At 32.1% G+C, this 16,167-nt stretch overlaps 3 protein-coding genes across 3 annotated transcripts; all 3 read right to left on the bottom strand.

Moving 5' to 3' along the window:
• Positions 1–2,124: 2,124 nt before the first annotated feature.
• LOC144554753 (TPD1 protein homolog 1-like) lies at positions 2,125–2,897 on the bottom strand. The gene is made up of 2 exons (XM_078303116.1): positions 2,837–2,897; positions 2,125–2,441 (listed from the first exon to the last, which is right to left on the bottom strand). The coding sequence occupies exons 1-2, from the start codon at positions 2,895–2,897 to the stop codon at positions 2,125–2,127; spliced, it is 378 nt and encodes a 125-aa protein (XP_078159242.1).
• A 4,999-nt stretch (positions 2,898–7,896) lies between these two features.
• LOC144556061 (Tetratricopeptide repeat (TPR)-like superfamily protein) lies at positions 7,897–10,154 on the bottom strand. Its single transcript, XM_078304554.1, has 2 exons — positions 8,630–10,154; positions 7,897–8,293 (listed from the first exon to the last, which is right to left on the bottom strand). Exons 1-2 carry the CDS (start codon positions 10,053–10,055, stop codon positions 7,986–7,988), a joined length of 1,734 nt encoding a protein of 577 aa, XP_078160680.1. The 5' UTR covers positions 10,056–10,154; the 3' UTR covers positions 7,897–7,985.
• Positions 10,155–11,815: 1,661 nt separating this feature from the next.
• On the bottom strand, positions 11,816–12,411 carry LOC144565747 (protein TAPETUM DETERMINANT 1-like). The gene is made up of 2 exons (XM_078315575.1): positions 12,294–12,411; positions 11,816–12,210 (listed from the first exon to the last, which is right to left on the bottom strand). The coding sequence occupies exons 1-2, from the start codon at positions 12,358–12,360 to the stop codon at positions 11,894–11,896; spliced, it is 384 nt and encodes a 127-aa protein (XP_078171701.1). The 5' UTR covers positions 12,361–12,411; the 3' UTR covers positions 11,816–11,893.
• Between the last annotated feature and the right edge of the window lie 3,756 nt (positions 12,412–16,167).

The following is a 16,167-nucleotide window of genomic DNA, read 5'->3' on the forward strand; positions in this document are numbered from 1 at the left end:
TTAAAAATTAGTTAAAACTTTAAAGTCTTACACAGGCGTGCCAAAAATTACTAGACTTGAAACTCAAATAATATCAAACCTTAGTCCAGAATGCGCTACAACATTATCTGAAGCAATTAATCAACAAAAAAATGTTATCATATAATTAAAAATGCAGGACATAAATGCAATTTTGAAAGGCAGCACACAGAAATTTATTATGGTTGCATGCATGTTTAGATACCTAAAAAGATTTAAAGGTCGCCACTCACGCGCAAGTACCTTTCTCTCTTTTCAGAAATATGAAAGCTATCATGTGAACCATATGCTATATATAGACATGTTGAATTGTTGACTAAAAATATCATACAAAGTGATGGCCTGATGGGTGAAGAACCTCAACAATTTCAAATAGTATTTTGCTTCATACACAGGAAAGCATAGAAAAGCTCTAACTTTTTTTTTTTGGTACCATTAATTTCTATAGATTTTCAAATTAAAAAAAAACTTTTGAAAAAGGGATGTATTGATTTTTTAAAATAGATGAAATCACACCAATAGTGCAGTTCTACCGGGTGGAGGGTTATGTACAGAGGCCAACTGGGGGTCAATTAACACATGCATTTTTAAAGATTAATTATTATATATGCTCTAGTTTATAGTAAAATGTTATGGGTACCTTAAAAATTACCCCCATTCATTTTGTGAAAATAATGTATGGTTGACCTCTATTTATTTTCAGAGAAAAAAAACAAACTATTACACAATGTGTACATGTTTTTGAGCAACTAACCACTCTCTATATTTTTGACCCCCATTACTTCAAATTCTGTCTCTGCCCCTGCTACCAGGTACATGTTTCTGGTATTGCATCAATGATACAACTCAATTTTTTTTCCAGACCTTAAACCCTATTATGGTCACATATTTGTTCGGAAAATGGTGCGACCGCACCAACCTATCAATGCGGTTTTATTGTCTATTCCATCTATTTTTTGAATTAAAAAAAAATCAATCCATTTCCTGAAGATTTTAATTTTAATTTATAAATTAAAAAGAAAATCATTTCTATGCCCCTGTAATTGTGCAGTAATAAATTTACAAAATGGTTCCAGCTGGCCTTTTCTTCCGGCACAGGAGCCTTTATTTGTGTAACTTGGCACTCAAGGCTTTCCATCCAAATTAGGAATAGTACATTTACTTTGTCCATATTCTCAGAATTCGAACTATACATTTGTCATTTTTAGTTGTAAAATATATATATTACCATACTGATGAACATTGAGTGCTCTCTACTCTCTAGCTAGTTCTTTTCTGGCTTTCAGTGCTTACAAGCTAGATGCTACTTCATTCGAACTCCTTTACATATCCAATTACTAATTACAACTGTATAATATCATCCAATTCAAAAAAAGAAAAAGAAAAATAAAAGAAATATAAGAAGGCTAGACATGCCTCAAAAAGGAAAGCATGCAATCATCGTCCGATCATGAAAGTTCTTTAAATTTAGTGTATATAGTGTAATTTTTAAATTTTATATTACCCTATATTAATTTCTACTTATTGATATATAGTACAGGTATAGAGAAATGTTTTTTTTTTTCGAATTAGTAGAAGAAATCGTAGATTGTCAATTAATTATACCTTAGTAATTAATTTTACTATATTTGTACTTCTAGGTAAATATTTCGTAAGGTCATTAATTGAAACTTAAATTAAGGAACTAAAAATTCATTCACTTGGCAAATTAAATTCAAACAAGAAAGGCACAATTTATGCAGTAGATGTCTGGATGAACCTAGCTAGATAGGTATGAGATTAGGAGATTATGAGAAGTACAAAATGCTCAAATCGAATTAGTTCGTTTCTTAGTGTGTGGGGTTATCTTGCAACAGCTTTTTTAGCTTTCCTTAGTCATAAAATTCACAATTTTCAATCTTACCTTTCTATATATATAAAAGATTATTAAAGTGTTTTGTTAACATAGACTACACGCTCTCGTTGACCCAATTTATCCACAAAACAGGAATTAAACCAACTAAAGCACCACAAAATGCTCAACTTCTCCACAAACTTAATCATCAATTTGTTCCTTTTTTTTTCAAAATAAAAAAAGATTAAACATTCAGGTCTATACATGTAATTTTAACATTCAGGCTGAATACTGGCAGGGGACATTCTGAAGTAGTGGTCCCACGAGTACCGGAACTTGACAGCGGAATGGCATGGGATTGCCTGACCGTCATTTACCAGATAACTATTGCTTTGTTGTCTGAATACTTTCGGGTCGACCATGACTGAGGAAGCGAAACCTCGCGTGTTAACAAACACACTTTTCAGATTGCAGCTGCATAGGTTCCTCACCTCGACCTCAAAAACCGTGTCAACACCGTTTATCGGATCTTTGCCCAGGTTGGTCTGCTGGATTTGTATGCTCGACAGATCGCATTTTTCACAATTTCCTGTGATTTGAGGAATTATATATTATATATATGATGTTTATCAGTGCAAATTATTATAACTAATCAAGATAGACTGATTATATATATTGTTATGGTACAATGTTAACAATAAGCATTATTATAAACATTATACGAAACAAAACAAATTCAAGAAAATTATATATCACATGGCAATTTAAATAAAAAAAATTGACACTAAACCTCGAAACAGCTCTTGTCAAATCCTTGGTGGTACAAAATTTGGATGATTTAATTAATTTGACAATACCAGATTAATTTGTCGGTGTGTGTTTGGCGCAGGAAGAAGAGAAGAGGGATGGGGGATATTTCAATAGCAATAGAAATAGTAAACTAAAATTGAGATGGATATTGATTGCAGATATAATAAATTGTACCTGGTATAAGGATGAAGAAGAGGACAGAGAGAAGAAGCTTTAGAAAGGTTTGTGCCTCCATAGTTTCTTTCCAAGAGGGTTTTGCTTTTGTGTTCTCTATCCTGGGTTTTAGGTCTATTTATATGAGAGGAAGCACAAGGGATCTCATCGGTGGAAATTTGCTGGAGGAAGCACAAGCTGTCCAGTACTCCAGTACATGGTTTTGGTCATAGTGTAGATAATAGAGACTAGCTAGAGTATATACAGTATATTATTATTTGGTTGTTGGTGGGCAGGATGTTGACTATTTGACTGCAATGTTGTATCTAAATAATAGGGGTGCAAAGGCATCTTATAATTATCGGTTTATCTCATCTGTTGCTTATTTGATTAGAAAAGTATATATGGATAATATTTTTTTTTGTTAGTTTATTAAATACAATAAGAGTAAAGTTTTTTTAGTAAGAATATAAATAAAGATTATTTCATATCAACGGATAATTATTAAAAAATAAAATTATATGCATATAAAAAAAAAACATATAAACATGAGACGAATAATATAATTTTATGTGCAGTCCAAATATATATATATATATATATATATATATATATATATATGATATAACTGTATATTTATTTATTGTTCATTAATATTTTAACAGTTGATACAAATTTCTATGAGATAGCTTAAAGTTTTTATTTTGATGATTTTGTACGTTATTAAATTTTTATAGACATATAGTTGTACTTATTATTTTTTTTCTTCGTTACTGTTGTTTTGAAAAATAATTTATGGAAAGAATTATTTTTTCTTCGTCACTCTTTTATCCGTTTATTTGATTTATACTGTATTTGATAAAACGTGTATGGATAAGTTTTTTTTTTTTTTTTTAACTTATTAGGATGGGTAAGGATAATTTTTTTTTCCTTTTTTTAACTTAACAGATGTGGATATGAAATATACTTCGCATACGGTATCTGTTGACACCTCTAATCTAAAGAATCCGTATTACCTCAGGTACTTAAGATGCAACTGTTAAATTCAGATCGTTTTTTTAACTTAACATGAATCTCAAATTAAGTAGCCCCTTACAATTTCAACATATTCCGAATTGAATTTGATACAGCTAGAATTAATCTGAACCATTCATTATTTTATAAGTTGTCTTGTTATCTCTTTCCGATGGACCGACTCAATTATATATCGGATTCTGTTGTCAGGATTTTTATTACCAGTTTATATGACTAAAATGTTTTTATACTTCATACGCAAGCACTGTTGTTAACTTGTTATTAGTTAAGCCCACGGGCTTTAAACAAAAAAAAATGTTAAGCCCACGGGCCTTTCATCAAAAAGAAAAAGAAAAAAGAGAGAGAGACTTGTTATTAGTTCTGAGACGACTTTAAATTATATTTTATCTAGCGAGCATCATGGTTGTACGAAGATGTCGCTTTCACATAAAAGTTCAAGAGTGAGTCTATGGTACTATGCATATTACGATTTGTTACCGTGCTACGGCTCTATATTCTAGTTTTCAAATCCTAACGGTCGATCCGAACCGTTCATCTTGTTCTTCATATTAATATGTGTTTGGAGACCAAATTTTACATTTTTTGAAATTTTTTTACTATTTTTTTAGATTTATTGAAAATCACTGTTTTTGGATGGTCCAGAATTTTCAGATCAAGTGATTTTCTAAATATCTAAAAAAATAGTAAAAATTTTTCAAAAAATGTAAAATTTGGTCTCCAAACACATATTAATATGGAGAACAAGATGAACGGTTCGGATCGACCGTTAGGATTTGAAAACTCGAATATAGAGCCGTAGCACGGTAACAATCCGTGATATGCATAGTACCATAGACTCACTCAAAGTTCAATCTTGTTAAGTGTGATATTGTTTGCAGGCCTAAGCAAATTGGAGGATTAGGTGTTACTCATTTCAAAATAATTAATGAGTTAAACTTTTCAAAGGTACCACTTTAGTTAGAAGAGATGGGTTCTAATACCTCAATTCTTTCATACCTTATCGTACTTCATATTTTATATTTTCGTTTTCAAAATTTAAAACGTCGATATGAACCGTCCAACATAACATCCATACTAAAATATGTTTACACATAGAATTTTATAATTTTTGAAATTTTTTTACTATTTTTTAAGATGGATAGAAAATAAGTGTTTTTTAACGGTCATTAACAGTGATTTTCTACACATCTAAAAACATAGTAAAAAAGTTTCAAAAATTATAAAATTTCGTCCTCAAGTATATTTTAGTATAGATATCATGTTGAGCGATTCGGATCGACAATTTTAATTTTAAAAACAAAAATATAAAGTATAAAGTATGATGAAGTATGAAAAGAATGAGATATTGGAACCCTCATCTAGTTAGAAACACAATTTATCTAAACTTTTCTAGTAGATGTTCATTGCACTTTCAAATTACATTAAATTTCTATGTTGTTTTTTCTCGATAATGTGACACTTGTTAATTAGTCATCAGAGCTGTCAACATAGATGGGGCCCGTAGTTAGGGGAAGCAAATCTGCTCCTTTTCTTGAGAAAAGGAGGACCCTCCTATTCTCCAATCCGAGCTGTTCAAAATCGATCAAACGGCTTCAATTACATTTTTCTTTTATATCAATATAATCTATTAAAACGAATCAGATTTAATTGAAGCCGTTTGATCAATTTTGAACGGCTCGGATTGGAGAATAGGAGGTCCTCCTTTTCTCAAGAAAAGAAGCAGAATTCATTCCGTAGTTAGGGAAGACACATGCTTTTCATTTATTCTCAAGCTTATCTAATTCTACAAACCTATTTTTATTTAAATAACAAGTACTTATAGCTTCTATCAGGATTTCAAAAAAAAAAAAAAGTACTTCTTTTTTCAAACACAAGACACAAACTAAATACTAGTTCAAATTTAACAATTAGCCTGAAGACTAGCTGGGGTAATCTTGAAGTAATGGTCCCATGCATATCGAAATTTTATCGACGATTGACTCGCAATAGACTGGCCGTTATTCACCAAATAGCCGTTGCTCTCTCGCCTGAACAATTTCGGATCTACCATGGTAGAGCTCGCAAAGCCATTCGAGTTGACGAAAACATTTTTGATGGTGCAGCTGCAGAGGTTCTTCACCTCCACCTCAAACACAAAATCTAACTTGTCAGTACTTCTTCCAGTGTTAGTTTGTTGGATTTGTACGCCTGATAGGTTGCACTTTTTACTGTTTCCTGAGATTTTATTAAAGAAAAGATAAGTTTGGAAGGCAGACGAAAGCAATTATGAAGTTCTAAAGTTTTAAGCAATATAGTATAGATAAAGAAAATAGGACATTGGGTATATATATAAATGTTTACCTTGAACTAGAATGAAGAACAAAATAGAGAGGAGAAGCGAAAGAGAGTACTGGTGCTTCATCACTTATTTTTGTTTTTTTTGGGTTAATTTTGTTTTTGGAGTGATTTCGTTTGGTAAGGTATGAAAGAATTTGGTTCAATTTATAGGAGGAGAAAAGGCATTACAATGATATCATAGAGATATCATTAACGGCCCTCTTATTTGTCATAGATGTTCCATACAAAGTTCACAGGAAATTTCTTAAATTTGGCTTTTCTGGTCAACCGTTGATCATGACTTGGGACTATTGAAATACTGCATGCATCTTCTGGACTTTTCTGTGAATAATTTGCCGAAATTTTTATATATACCATACTAAAAAAAATAAACTAAAACATCATAGTTCGGTGAGAATTTTTAAGGTCACCAATAAATAGCAATTTTATTTTCTTTTTCTTTTTCTTTTTAAGTGGTACAGAGGAGATTTCATATTTAAAAATAACTGTTTTAATAAATCTGTTCCACCTCGATTGAAGTGAAGTTCTTAGAAGAATATGAATTACTTTGAAATATGTGAACTAGTCCTTGAATTTTGAAGGCACTGGGGCCATTATTTCAACAGGGCCAATTGAGGTCAGGTGTTTGGATTTAATTTTTTTGTGAATATGGTGGAAATAAAAATTTCAGAATAATTTGTATTGAATTTACAGGCAGTTAATTGCTACAGACTGTATAACATATATACATGTGGTTGCAGAATCATTGGAGATATATGAGGTAATATAAGTGTCTTCATGACTAGCATATTTTGTATAAAGATAATATGACCTGCTGAAATTTATGAAAAATGAACTGAGACCATTCTTCACTAAAAAGGTTAAAAAATGAAAAATACAGTGGAAGTGTGGAACCGCCTAATATATTCCTTGAAAGCTCCAAGCAATACCCAGAAAAGCGACTGTTGCGCTTGCGCGTCCGCAATCAATTGTTTTGGAAGCATATATGTAATAGTGTAGACTAGATGCGTCAAGTCAACATGGTCAATATAAATGCGATGGGGACCATGAGTCCATGACATAGCAAGTATGAAACAGAATTCGCTTTAGCTAGACTTGGGTCTGCCTCTGGTCTGGTCTTCTGGAAGAAGTTGCCTGGGCAATTATTACCGTTGGAATTAAATAATATATTGTATTAGCGTGTTACCATCACCACACCACCACCTCCATTTTAAAATGTCATGTTCCAACTTCCAACTAAACCATAATAATTGAAATTAGTACATATTTATAGTGCTCGTACCAGTATACTGTAGTTTAAAGAAAAGATAAGATAAGAATAAGAATAAGATACGATTCGGCTAGTGACAAGTTAATTAAGTTCAACCATGAACCCTTTTAAGTCATTCTCAAAACAAATTCCTGCGAATGTGCTACCTAATTGCTTTGTTTGTATTAAAGAATAATGACTGTCGCTTAAATATGTAACTGACACAAGTAAATTCGAAATTCAACAATTCTTGGCCTTTACAATAAAAACAAACATGTCAACTATCCCACAAATTAATACCCAATACAGTCTTCCATGCACTATAGAATGCACACCCAAAATTGTATATAAATATTGCAAGATGCATTTTCAGTAAAACAAACATGATAAACCTTTTCTTATGTCTATCAGTTCTGACAGTTATATTGCTTTCCACTTGCATTTACTATTAAAAAAAATGCATTACAGGGCTTCCACACAGAAGAATAACATACCAAGAAAGTATATATACAGCTATTTCAGATCCCACACTTTGCACAGAAGACCGAATCAAATGTCATAATCTTGTAATAAACTCATATATGGGCTATCATCACTTAATAGTCCCTTTGAATTAAGTTCTTGTATCAACTTAATAACATTTTCTAGCTTTGGGGCTGTGGAAAGAGAAGATATAAGGTCATTTAGTACTCTTTGTAGAATAAAGTTAGTGTTTGCATTTAGCCAATGTATATGCTGCATAGCCATGTCTACTTCTCCTTGGGTCGTCAGGCCCATTAAGAAAATTATATGCGAATTCAAAGTGTCTATATTTGAAGGCACGCCGGATAAAATTGTAAGAACCTCTTTGAAATTACCTATGAAAGAAGGAATTAAGAAAAGGTACAAATGTTACACGCTATATGAGTGAAGAGGTATAGCTACTCTAATAATATTGGGCTTGTTGGGTGTGATGCAGATACTGTCAGTGTTATAATTTATATATTGTTGGTACAGTAACATACACAATACTGGTTAGGTTTTGAGTAATGGAAACCATCACTGGTATGAGCACCATAAGTACCAGCATATTTCATCAATAGCCATGCATATAATCATGCTTCATCAGGTGCTAAATTAAAAATATTTATTTCTTGATATATTGTTCAATATAGAGTAAACATATAGATAACATTATGCATATATAAGGGTACCTTGTGTACACAGAGAGAGAACCAACTCTTTTAAAGCCACACTACCAAGTTTCAGATCATGTTTAATCGCCTTGTTTAATACCCAAATAGCTTGATCTACTTTATTTTCATTGCAAAACAACCCAATCAAGAATCCATATGTATAATTATCTGGTGAAACGCCTTTCACCAACATTTTTTCATACAGTCCCTTGGCCTGTTGAACTTCACCAATCTCAGAAAATTTCTTTATCAATATGTTATATGTCTGTAAATTAGGCTCGCACTCTTTTGTAAACATCTCATCCCACAATTTTTTTGCTGGCCTCAAAAGGTCATTTTTGCACAAAGCCCTCATTAGTGAATTGTAATAAAAAATTTCAGGTTCCATTCCTCTCCTTCTCATATCCTTTATCACATCATAAACCTCTCTAACCTTCCCAGCCTTGCACAAGAAAGAAACAGATACCTGATAGTAATCTGGACCGACTAACATGCCCTTTTGTAGTATAATACCTAAGATTTCCCATAACTCATCCGCCTTTTCAACCTTGCAGAGATTTCTGCAAAGAGTGCTAAGACTCTTTATACTAGGGAGGCTCTCCTTTTGAACCATATATTTGCAAAACATTATACCAGATTCAGTATCAATATCTGAAACGGACCCGATAACTCTATTAAGCAAACTTTCATCAATTGAGAAATTACCCTCCACAATTGCGTCAGCAACTTCTTTGGCCTCCTTAATTCTCTTTTCATGTATCAATATATGAATAAACTCTCTATAGTCTCTCTCCCTCGGTGCCACACTAAGTTTTCTCTTTTGTTTGAGAATTCTACATTCTTCTTCGTACTGCTTTGCCAGTCGAAATTCTTCTGAAACAGTTCGGTATGCTATAAAATCAGGTTTGCAATCTATGTTCCTTAGTTCTTCCAGGGCCTTCCAAGCATCATCTTTCCTCCCAGATTTGCACAGTGCATTTACAATCAGAAATGCCACGATAGAGCCATTAATTGACTCATGTCTCTTCTTAATTTGTTGCACCATATGCAAGATATTATCAATTTCTTTCTCAGTTTTACATAATTTGGCTATAAATAGACCAAAACCAAGAGTATTGAAGGGGATATTTTTCTGAAGCATTTCATCGAACACCTTGTGAGCAGGCGAAATTGAGGGATTTGATGACAAGGAAGCCAGGAGGGAGTTGGAAGGGTGGATAGTAAACACGTTGGAAGGGCATTCTTGGGGCCACCGGGACTGAATGGTTCTATTGTTGGGATTTGAGCAATGGTAAGGTGTAGAATTGGGCTCTGGCAGTTGGGAGGAGGAAGAGGAGAAAAAGGCGGTGGTACTGGGGCCCATAGTGCGGAGATGGGCAGGGTTAGAAGCGGCGGAGGAGAGGCGGCGCAAGATGGCGGCGATCGACCGTGCTGGTGGCGCCATCTCCAATAAGAGGAGAAAGCCTAGAGGATTTATATATATATATAGTCGTTAATTCATGCTGTTTGAATTTTTTTTGAGATGAACGTTATTCCATTGTCAAATACTCAAATGGTAACTGAGTATCTTCCTCAAAAAAAAAAAAACTGAGTATCGACAAAGGCATATATGAATTGGACTGGGCCGTCATATTTTAATTTGCGTTAATATTTTCGTTTTCAGAATTTAAATTTTACATCCGAACTGTTGAATATAACCTTCATATTCAAATCAAATTTCAGAGTATGAACTGTGGTGTTTTTTTTTTTTTTTTTTTTTTTCCGAAGTGGAAGGTAGAGGTCTAATTTATCCGTCTTTTTTAAATTTATGTTTATCTTTTTTAAATTTATGTTTATATTATGGAGGATTTTCTCACTTTGTGGGTTTTGAATTCATGATATTTCATATGAAAACTATATGTTTTTGTCACTAGATCAAAGACTGGTTCTCGAAGTGAAATGTTCTTAAGTTTATTAAATTTATTTAAATCTGTTTGGCAACATATGAAATAATACTGAAATAATAGAAATATTGTGGAATTGAAACCAACCATTTTTCTAGTCTACTCCAACCATACTAAGCAGACTCAACAATTGAAATAGTAAACATTAACATTCATTAAAAAAAAAACATTATAGTAAAAAATGACTCATATATCTTGTTAAGTTTTAATCAAAGATTTAAATAACATTCATCGCGTTATAACTAAACGGCTAAAAAACAGCACTATGTCCATATAGTGCGGAATAACACACCATAACGTCATAGTTTTTATAGTCAGAAAACGCGACACCATAGCACGCTATTTAGAACCTTGTTTTAATTAATGCATCATGTTATATACTAACTAATACATAATTAAAATACATATTTATGAAATAAAAAATATAAATAGTTAAGATCTGATACTATAGGTAACTGGTAATCGTCCTATCATTCTTCATTTTCGACTGTTGCACTTCTCTTGAAAACTCTAGTAAGGAAATGCTCAAATTTCAAAGTATATCACCACATAAAAACAAGTTCGTTTTTTAGCATAAAAAATTCGTTTCAAAAATATTATTACCCAAAACAACTTGCCAAATAAGATCGGTGCTAACAGATAGTAAGATAAAATGCATGCATAAAACTAGTTATAAAACTAATTTTTAGTCATTTATTTAGTAATAAAGACAACACTCTTTGTAAACAATTATAAATGAAAGTTAAGTAAACTAAACCTTCGTTTTTATCTAAAAAAATAAAATGCATACATAACAAGATAATTATGATTTATATCCCTATTCTGTACATAGATGGTACACAAATTACATAAATAAGGAGATGTGAAATCAAACTAGAATTAGTTAGTTGAAAATTGATGGGTGGAACCCAACCTATCATGTGACCGCCTTTTTAAGTATCAACTTTCAAATTTCAATTTGAAGAAATGAAAAGAGCACATGTGTTGTTCCTCCCAACAATGGCACATGCCATTTTGTCTCTACTTGTTTTCCTGTTTGTTGTGTCAATTACCCATGTGACAACTTATGGTAAAGATATTTTAAACATATTCTCGTTGCATAAATCTTCAATTAAATCTATCTTTGATACATAAATAATAAGCTTGTAAATTTATACAATTGCATTACTCATACAATCCATGCATGTTTAGAAAATAAATACATATCCCCTCCTTCAGAAATAATTGGTCTAAATTACCAATGTACCCTTAGAATCAACGCTTGGATTACAAAATCATCATCTTTAAGGCCAACACACATCATAACCTAATCATTATTTTTTTTTTTTTTAGTTTAATTCTAACAATGGATTTGAGAGCTAACCACAGGGAAATCCTGTGGGGTCATCCATGCGTACTTGAATTTCAGAGGGGTGCCCTTCGATATGGGCCGGCCACCACCTAGCACGCACCGTTCATCATCCACCGGTCTAATTGCTCTGGCATCGACCGATTCAACGCTGCTCAGGCCGTAGCACTGCACGACTACTTTAGATTGAGGGCATCCACATGCATTGCTGACAGACACGACATACTCCGGTTTACCCTCGACAACTTTGTTTGTTCTTGACTGAGTTATTACAATAGCCGTCGGCCCGCATCGCTCAGCACCTAACACTCAAAATGATAGAAATATATAGATAGTTGCATAATTTGTATATAAAATTGCTGTTTATAGGAAGGAAAATTTGATTTCTTACCTTGATTTAAGTTAGGAAGAATAACGGAAACAAGGAAAAAGAGAATGAGAGTAGCTCCGTTTGCCATCGCTTGGTTGAGGGAGAGAGCGAGAGAGGCAGGGACCTGAGAAAAAGAACTATACTTGAATAGGAACAAACATTAGATGGGTATATTTATAAAAGGAAATGGATAAGGGATAGCACCAAATTCAAGGAATTAATTTGTTAAATCACACTGTGTGTCTGGTTATCGGGAGGTGCGGGAATAAAAAATAAGGTCAGATACAAGGTAACAAAATGAAACGATATATATATGAGAAGGATTCAAATGCCTCTATTTTTTTGTCTCCGTCGTACTTTTATTTTTTTAAAACTTTAATAACTCAAAATTTAAAATTTAAAAATTAAAATAAAACCGTTAAATGTGATCTATATTATTTTCTCTATGTGCTCATAAAAAATTATTACATTTCAATTTTGTTTTTATATAAATTAATAAGTTCAAAAATCAACGTCTAGAAATCATTCACATTAGTGCATTTTTTACAAGCTCTTAATGACAATCAAAATAAAATTGAAATGCCATAATTTTTTCCACGTGCATAAATAAAATGATGTAGATCATATCCAACGGTTTTATTTTAACTTTTAAATTTTGAATTTTGAATTATTGAAGTTTTAAAAAATAGAGGCATGGTGGAGGCACAAAAAATGGAGGTATTTGAACCCTCCTCTCTATATATATACGACAGGAAACTAATTTGGTTCTTTGCTAATTTATTATGCAAATCTTTAAATTGAGAGCATTGAAGCTACTTGAACTCAGAAGAAAATTAAAGCAGAATCTAATTAACTGTGATAATTAACTTAATAAAATATCATTTTTTTTATCTTTACTTAGTATAAATAAGTTCAGACAATTATAAAATTTTATATAAACATATCTCTTGTGGAAATAAACAAGGTCTGTTATTTTGGATTTGAGGTTTTAATTAAATTTCAGATTTTGAAAGACAATTATAAAAGAGAGCATGTGTGAAACTATCTTATTTACTAAATATTACCATTCTTTTGTTTCAATACTTTTCTTGGGAAATATTAATTTCTTAATACTTCCCCCATTTCAAATGTAACAAAAAATGCGCTTCTCATAGTTAAAGTGTTTGATAAAATATATTTCACTCCTACCAAAATATGCATCCTAAATTAATGAGACAAATCTGTTCACTTTTCTTTTCCATCCTCTCCGTACGAATTGTCACACTAAAATCCATTCAAACATAGTATATATCAAAAGGCACAAAACTCAATTAGTCCGCTAATCACGGGTTAAGTTCATGATTTATGTTTTTTTTTTAAAAATAGTAATTGGTCAATGCTACTCGACCTCATATTGTACCCAATAAGAATTGAACGCATATCCTCTGATTTAACTCAAAAAAGAATCTTTTGAGTTCAATGCATGTCGACCGTCTGATCATGATCAAAACTAATTTGGCTCCCGCCTATGACGCACGGGACCCTTTAATATTAGTGTGGATCTCAATTAGACAGTTCAAATTTGTTAACGCACGATGAGTTAATACAAAAGATACAAAGTTACTATTAACTTTACGTAATAAATCTACCAACTTGTATGTATTTGAGCAGGGATTGTTTAGGCTCTTAGTTTAGAGGGAGACCACAAGAGAATGTTTTATGTTGAAAAATTTGATATTAAAAAAAAATTAATATTTAAAAAACATGTTTACAAAATGAGATAATGTCTAATGTATGTTTTACTATATGTCAAATGACTTAAAATTTCAACGGTCAAGAATAAACGATTTTTGATGCATCATTAAACAACACTTAAATTATTTGAAATTTGATTGTCAAATAATAACAGACATGTAATTTTTTTTAATTTTTAGTTTTGTTTGAAAATTTGCAATTTTTATTGTCAAGAGTCAAAATAAGTTTTGTTAAGTGATATTTCTTCTTTAGTTTTTAATTTATACAACGCATAAATAATAAAATTAAAATGTACTATGAACGGGTGAAGATTTTGACATAACAATTTTCAATTTATGCAGCTCACAAATAATAAAATTAAAATACTATTGCATATAATTTGTGCGCTGCATGAAAAAAAAAAAACTGCTCTGTCAAATTGTTTAACCCCTATAAACTTATAATGTCAATAGTGTACTATAGAAATAGGAAATCAGTGTTCTATTTTCCTAATTTGATTAATGGATTAGTTAATAATAAGTTGATATCTCTGAGCTCCATATGTCACATGTGATGATGGTTTGGGGTAGGGCTGTCAAAAAAGCTCGCGGCTCGTGGCTCGTTTCTAGCTTGCTCACTAACAGCTCGCTCGGTAGTGGACCGAGCTGTTAACGAGCCAGCTCGGCTCAGGCTCGGGCCAAAATAAACGAGCTGAGCCAGGGGTCAGCTCGGACCGGGCCAGCTCGGCTCGTTAAGCTACAGTTAATTTAGGGTTTAGTCCCGTATAATTTTAAGTTCAGTCTCATTTTCAAAGGCGCAATTATGCAAAATTGATGTATTTTCGGTTTGAGAAGAAAGGATATGGCTTTAGTTGCTTGAAGATGTGCCTGCTGAACAATTTCTTAAATTTTTTGAATGTGATTTTTTATTTTTGAATTTGTATAATAGTAGCCCAATAAAGCCTAGCGAGCCAGCTCGTCAGCTCGCGAGCTAGCTCGAACTGGCTTGTCACAAGCTGAGCCAGGGGTTTTGGCTCGGGTGACCTAGATCCAGCTCGTTCGGTCCAGGCTCGGGCCAAAATAAATGAGCTGAGCTAAGGCCCAGCTCGGCCCGAGCCAGCTCATTTACAGCCCTAATTTGGGAAGAGACATAACCCTTTTTAATGGAGAAATGTACAATTTACCTCTCATTTTCAAACCAACAAATAAAAAATCCCTCCTCATAAATTATTAACAAAATATCCTTACGGGTCCCATTTTCCCCTCCCTTTTTCATCCCCTCACTTCTCTTTGATTACTCCTACAACTTTTTATTTGAAATAGAGGATTAATACTATTTGAAAATTTTGTGAACTACTTGACTTTTTAATCCAAATAAGAAATAACAAACAATTTATGTATTTACAAACTCTGATCAATCTTTTAGATTTTTTTTTAATCCCTCGCCTTCACTTGCTATTATCTAATAATATACTTGAAAAGAAAAGGGAAATTTATTTTTTATTTAAAAGGAATATGCCACACTTATCTTACAGGAGTATACTAATGGATGCCATTCTTTTTTTAATATAAACCAAGTTACCAAATGTTATAAATAATGAGCTTAAAATAGTAATTTATTATTATTTAATGAAAAAGGCAAAAGTCACTGTGCATTATTCAAACAACACAAGTAAGAACATAATTGTCTAATTAAAACTCTCATTCAACCATCCTTAGTTGAATCCTTATAGTTATATATCCTTACCTATTTTGAGTTGTAAAATATATGCACTCCTAAGTTTACAAAATTTCTATATAGTATTAATCTTCCATTTTAAATAAAAAGTTGTAGGAGTAAACAAGAAGAAGTGCAAGGGAGGAAAAATGGAGGGGAAAATGGAACTCATAAGAGCATTTTATTAATAATTTATGAGGAGGGATATTTTATTTGTTGGTTTGAAAAAAGAGAGTAAATTGTACATTTTTTTCCCAACAGTTCACTAAATAAACAATACAAACAATACTAGGAGGGTTCTCACAATTATTTATTTATTTATTAATGTTTCAAATATAAAAATTCGAATGTTAAATCTAAATTGTTGCTATTGTTTTATTTTATATGACAAATGAGTCACATGTTATTTGTATCGAGGATTGCTCAATTTGATGGCGAGGACTAACATTAAATCAAACATGAGGAA

Source organism: Carex rostrata, chromosome 1 (genome assembly GCF_964058835.1).
Source record: "Carex rostrata chromosome 1, lpCarRost1.2, whole genome shotgun sequence".
Classification (NCBI taxonomy): domain Eukaryota; kingdom Viridiplantae; phylum Streptophyta; class Magnoliopsida; order Poales; family Cyperaceae; genus Carex; species Carex rostrata.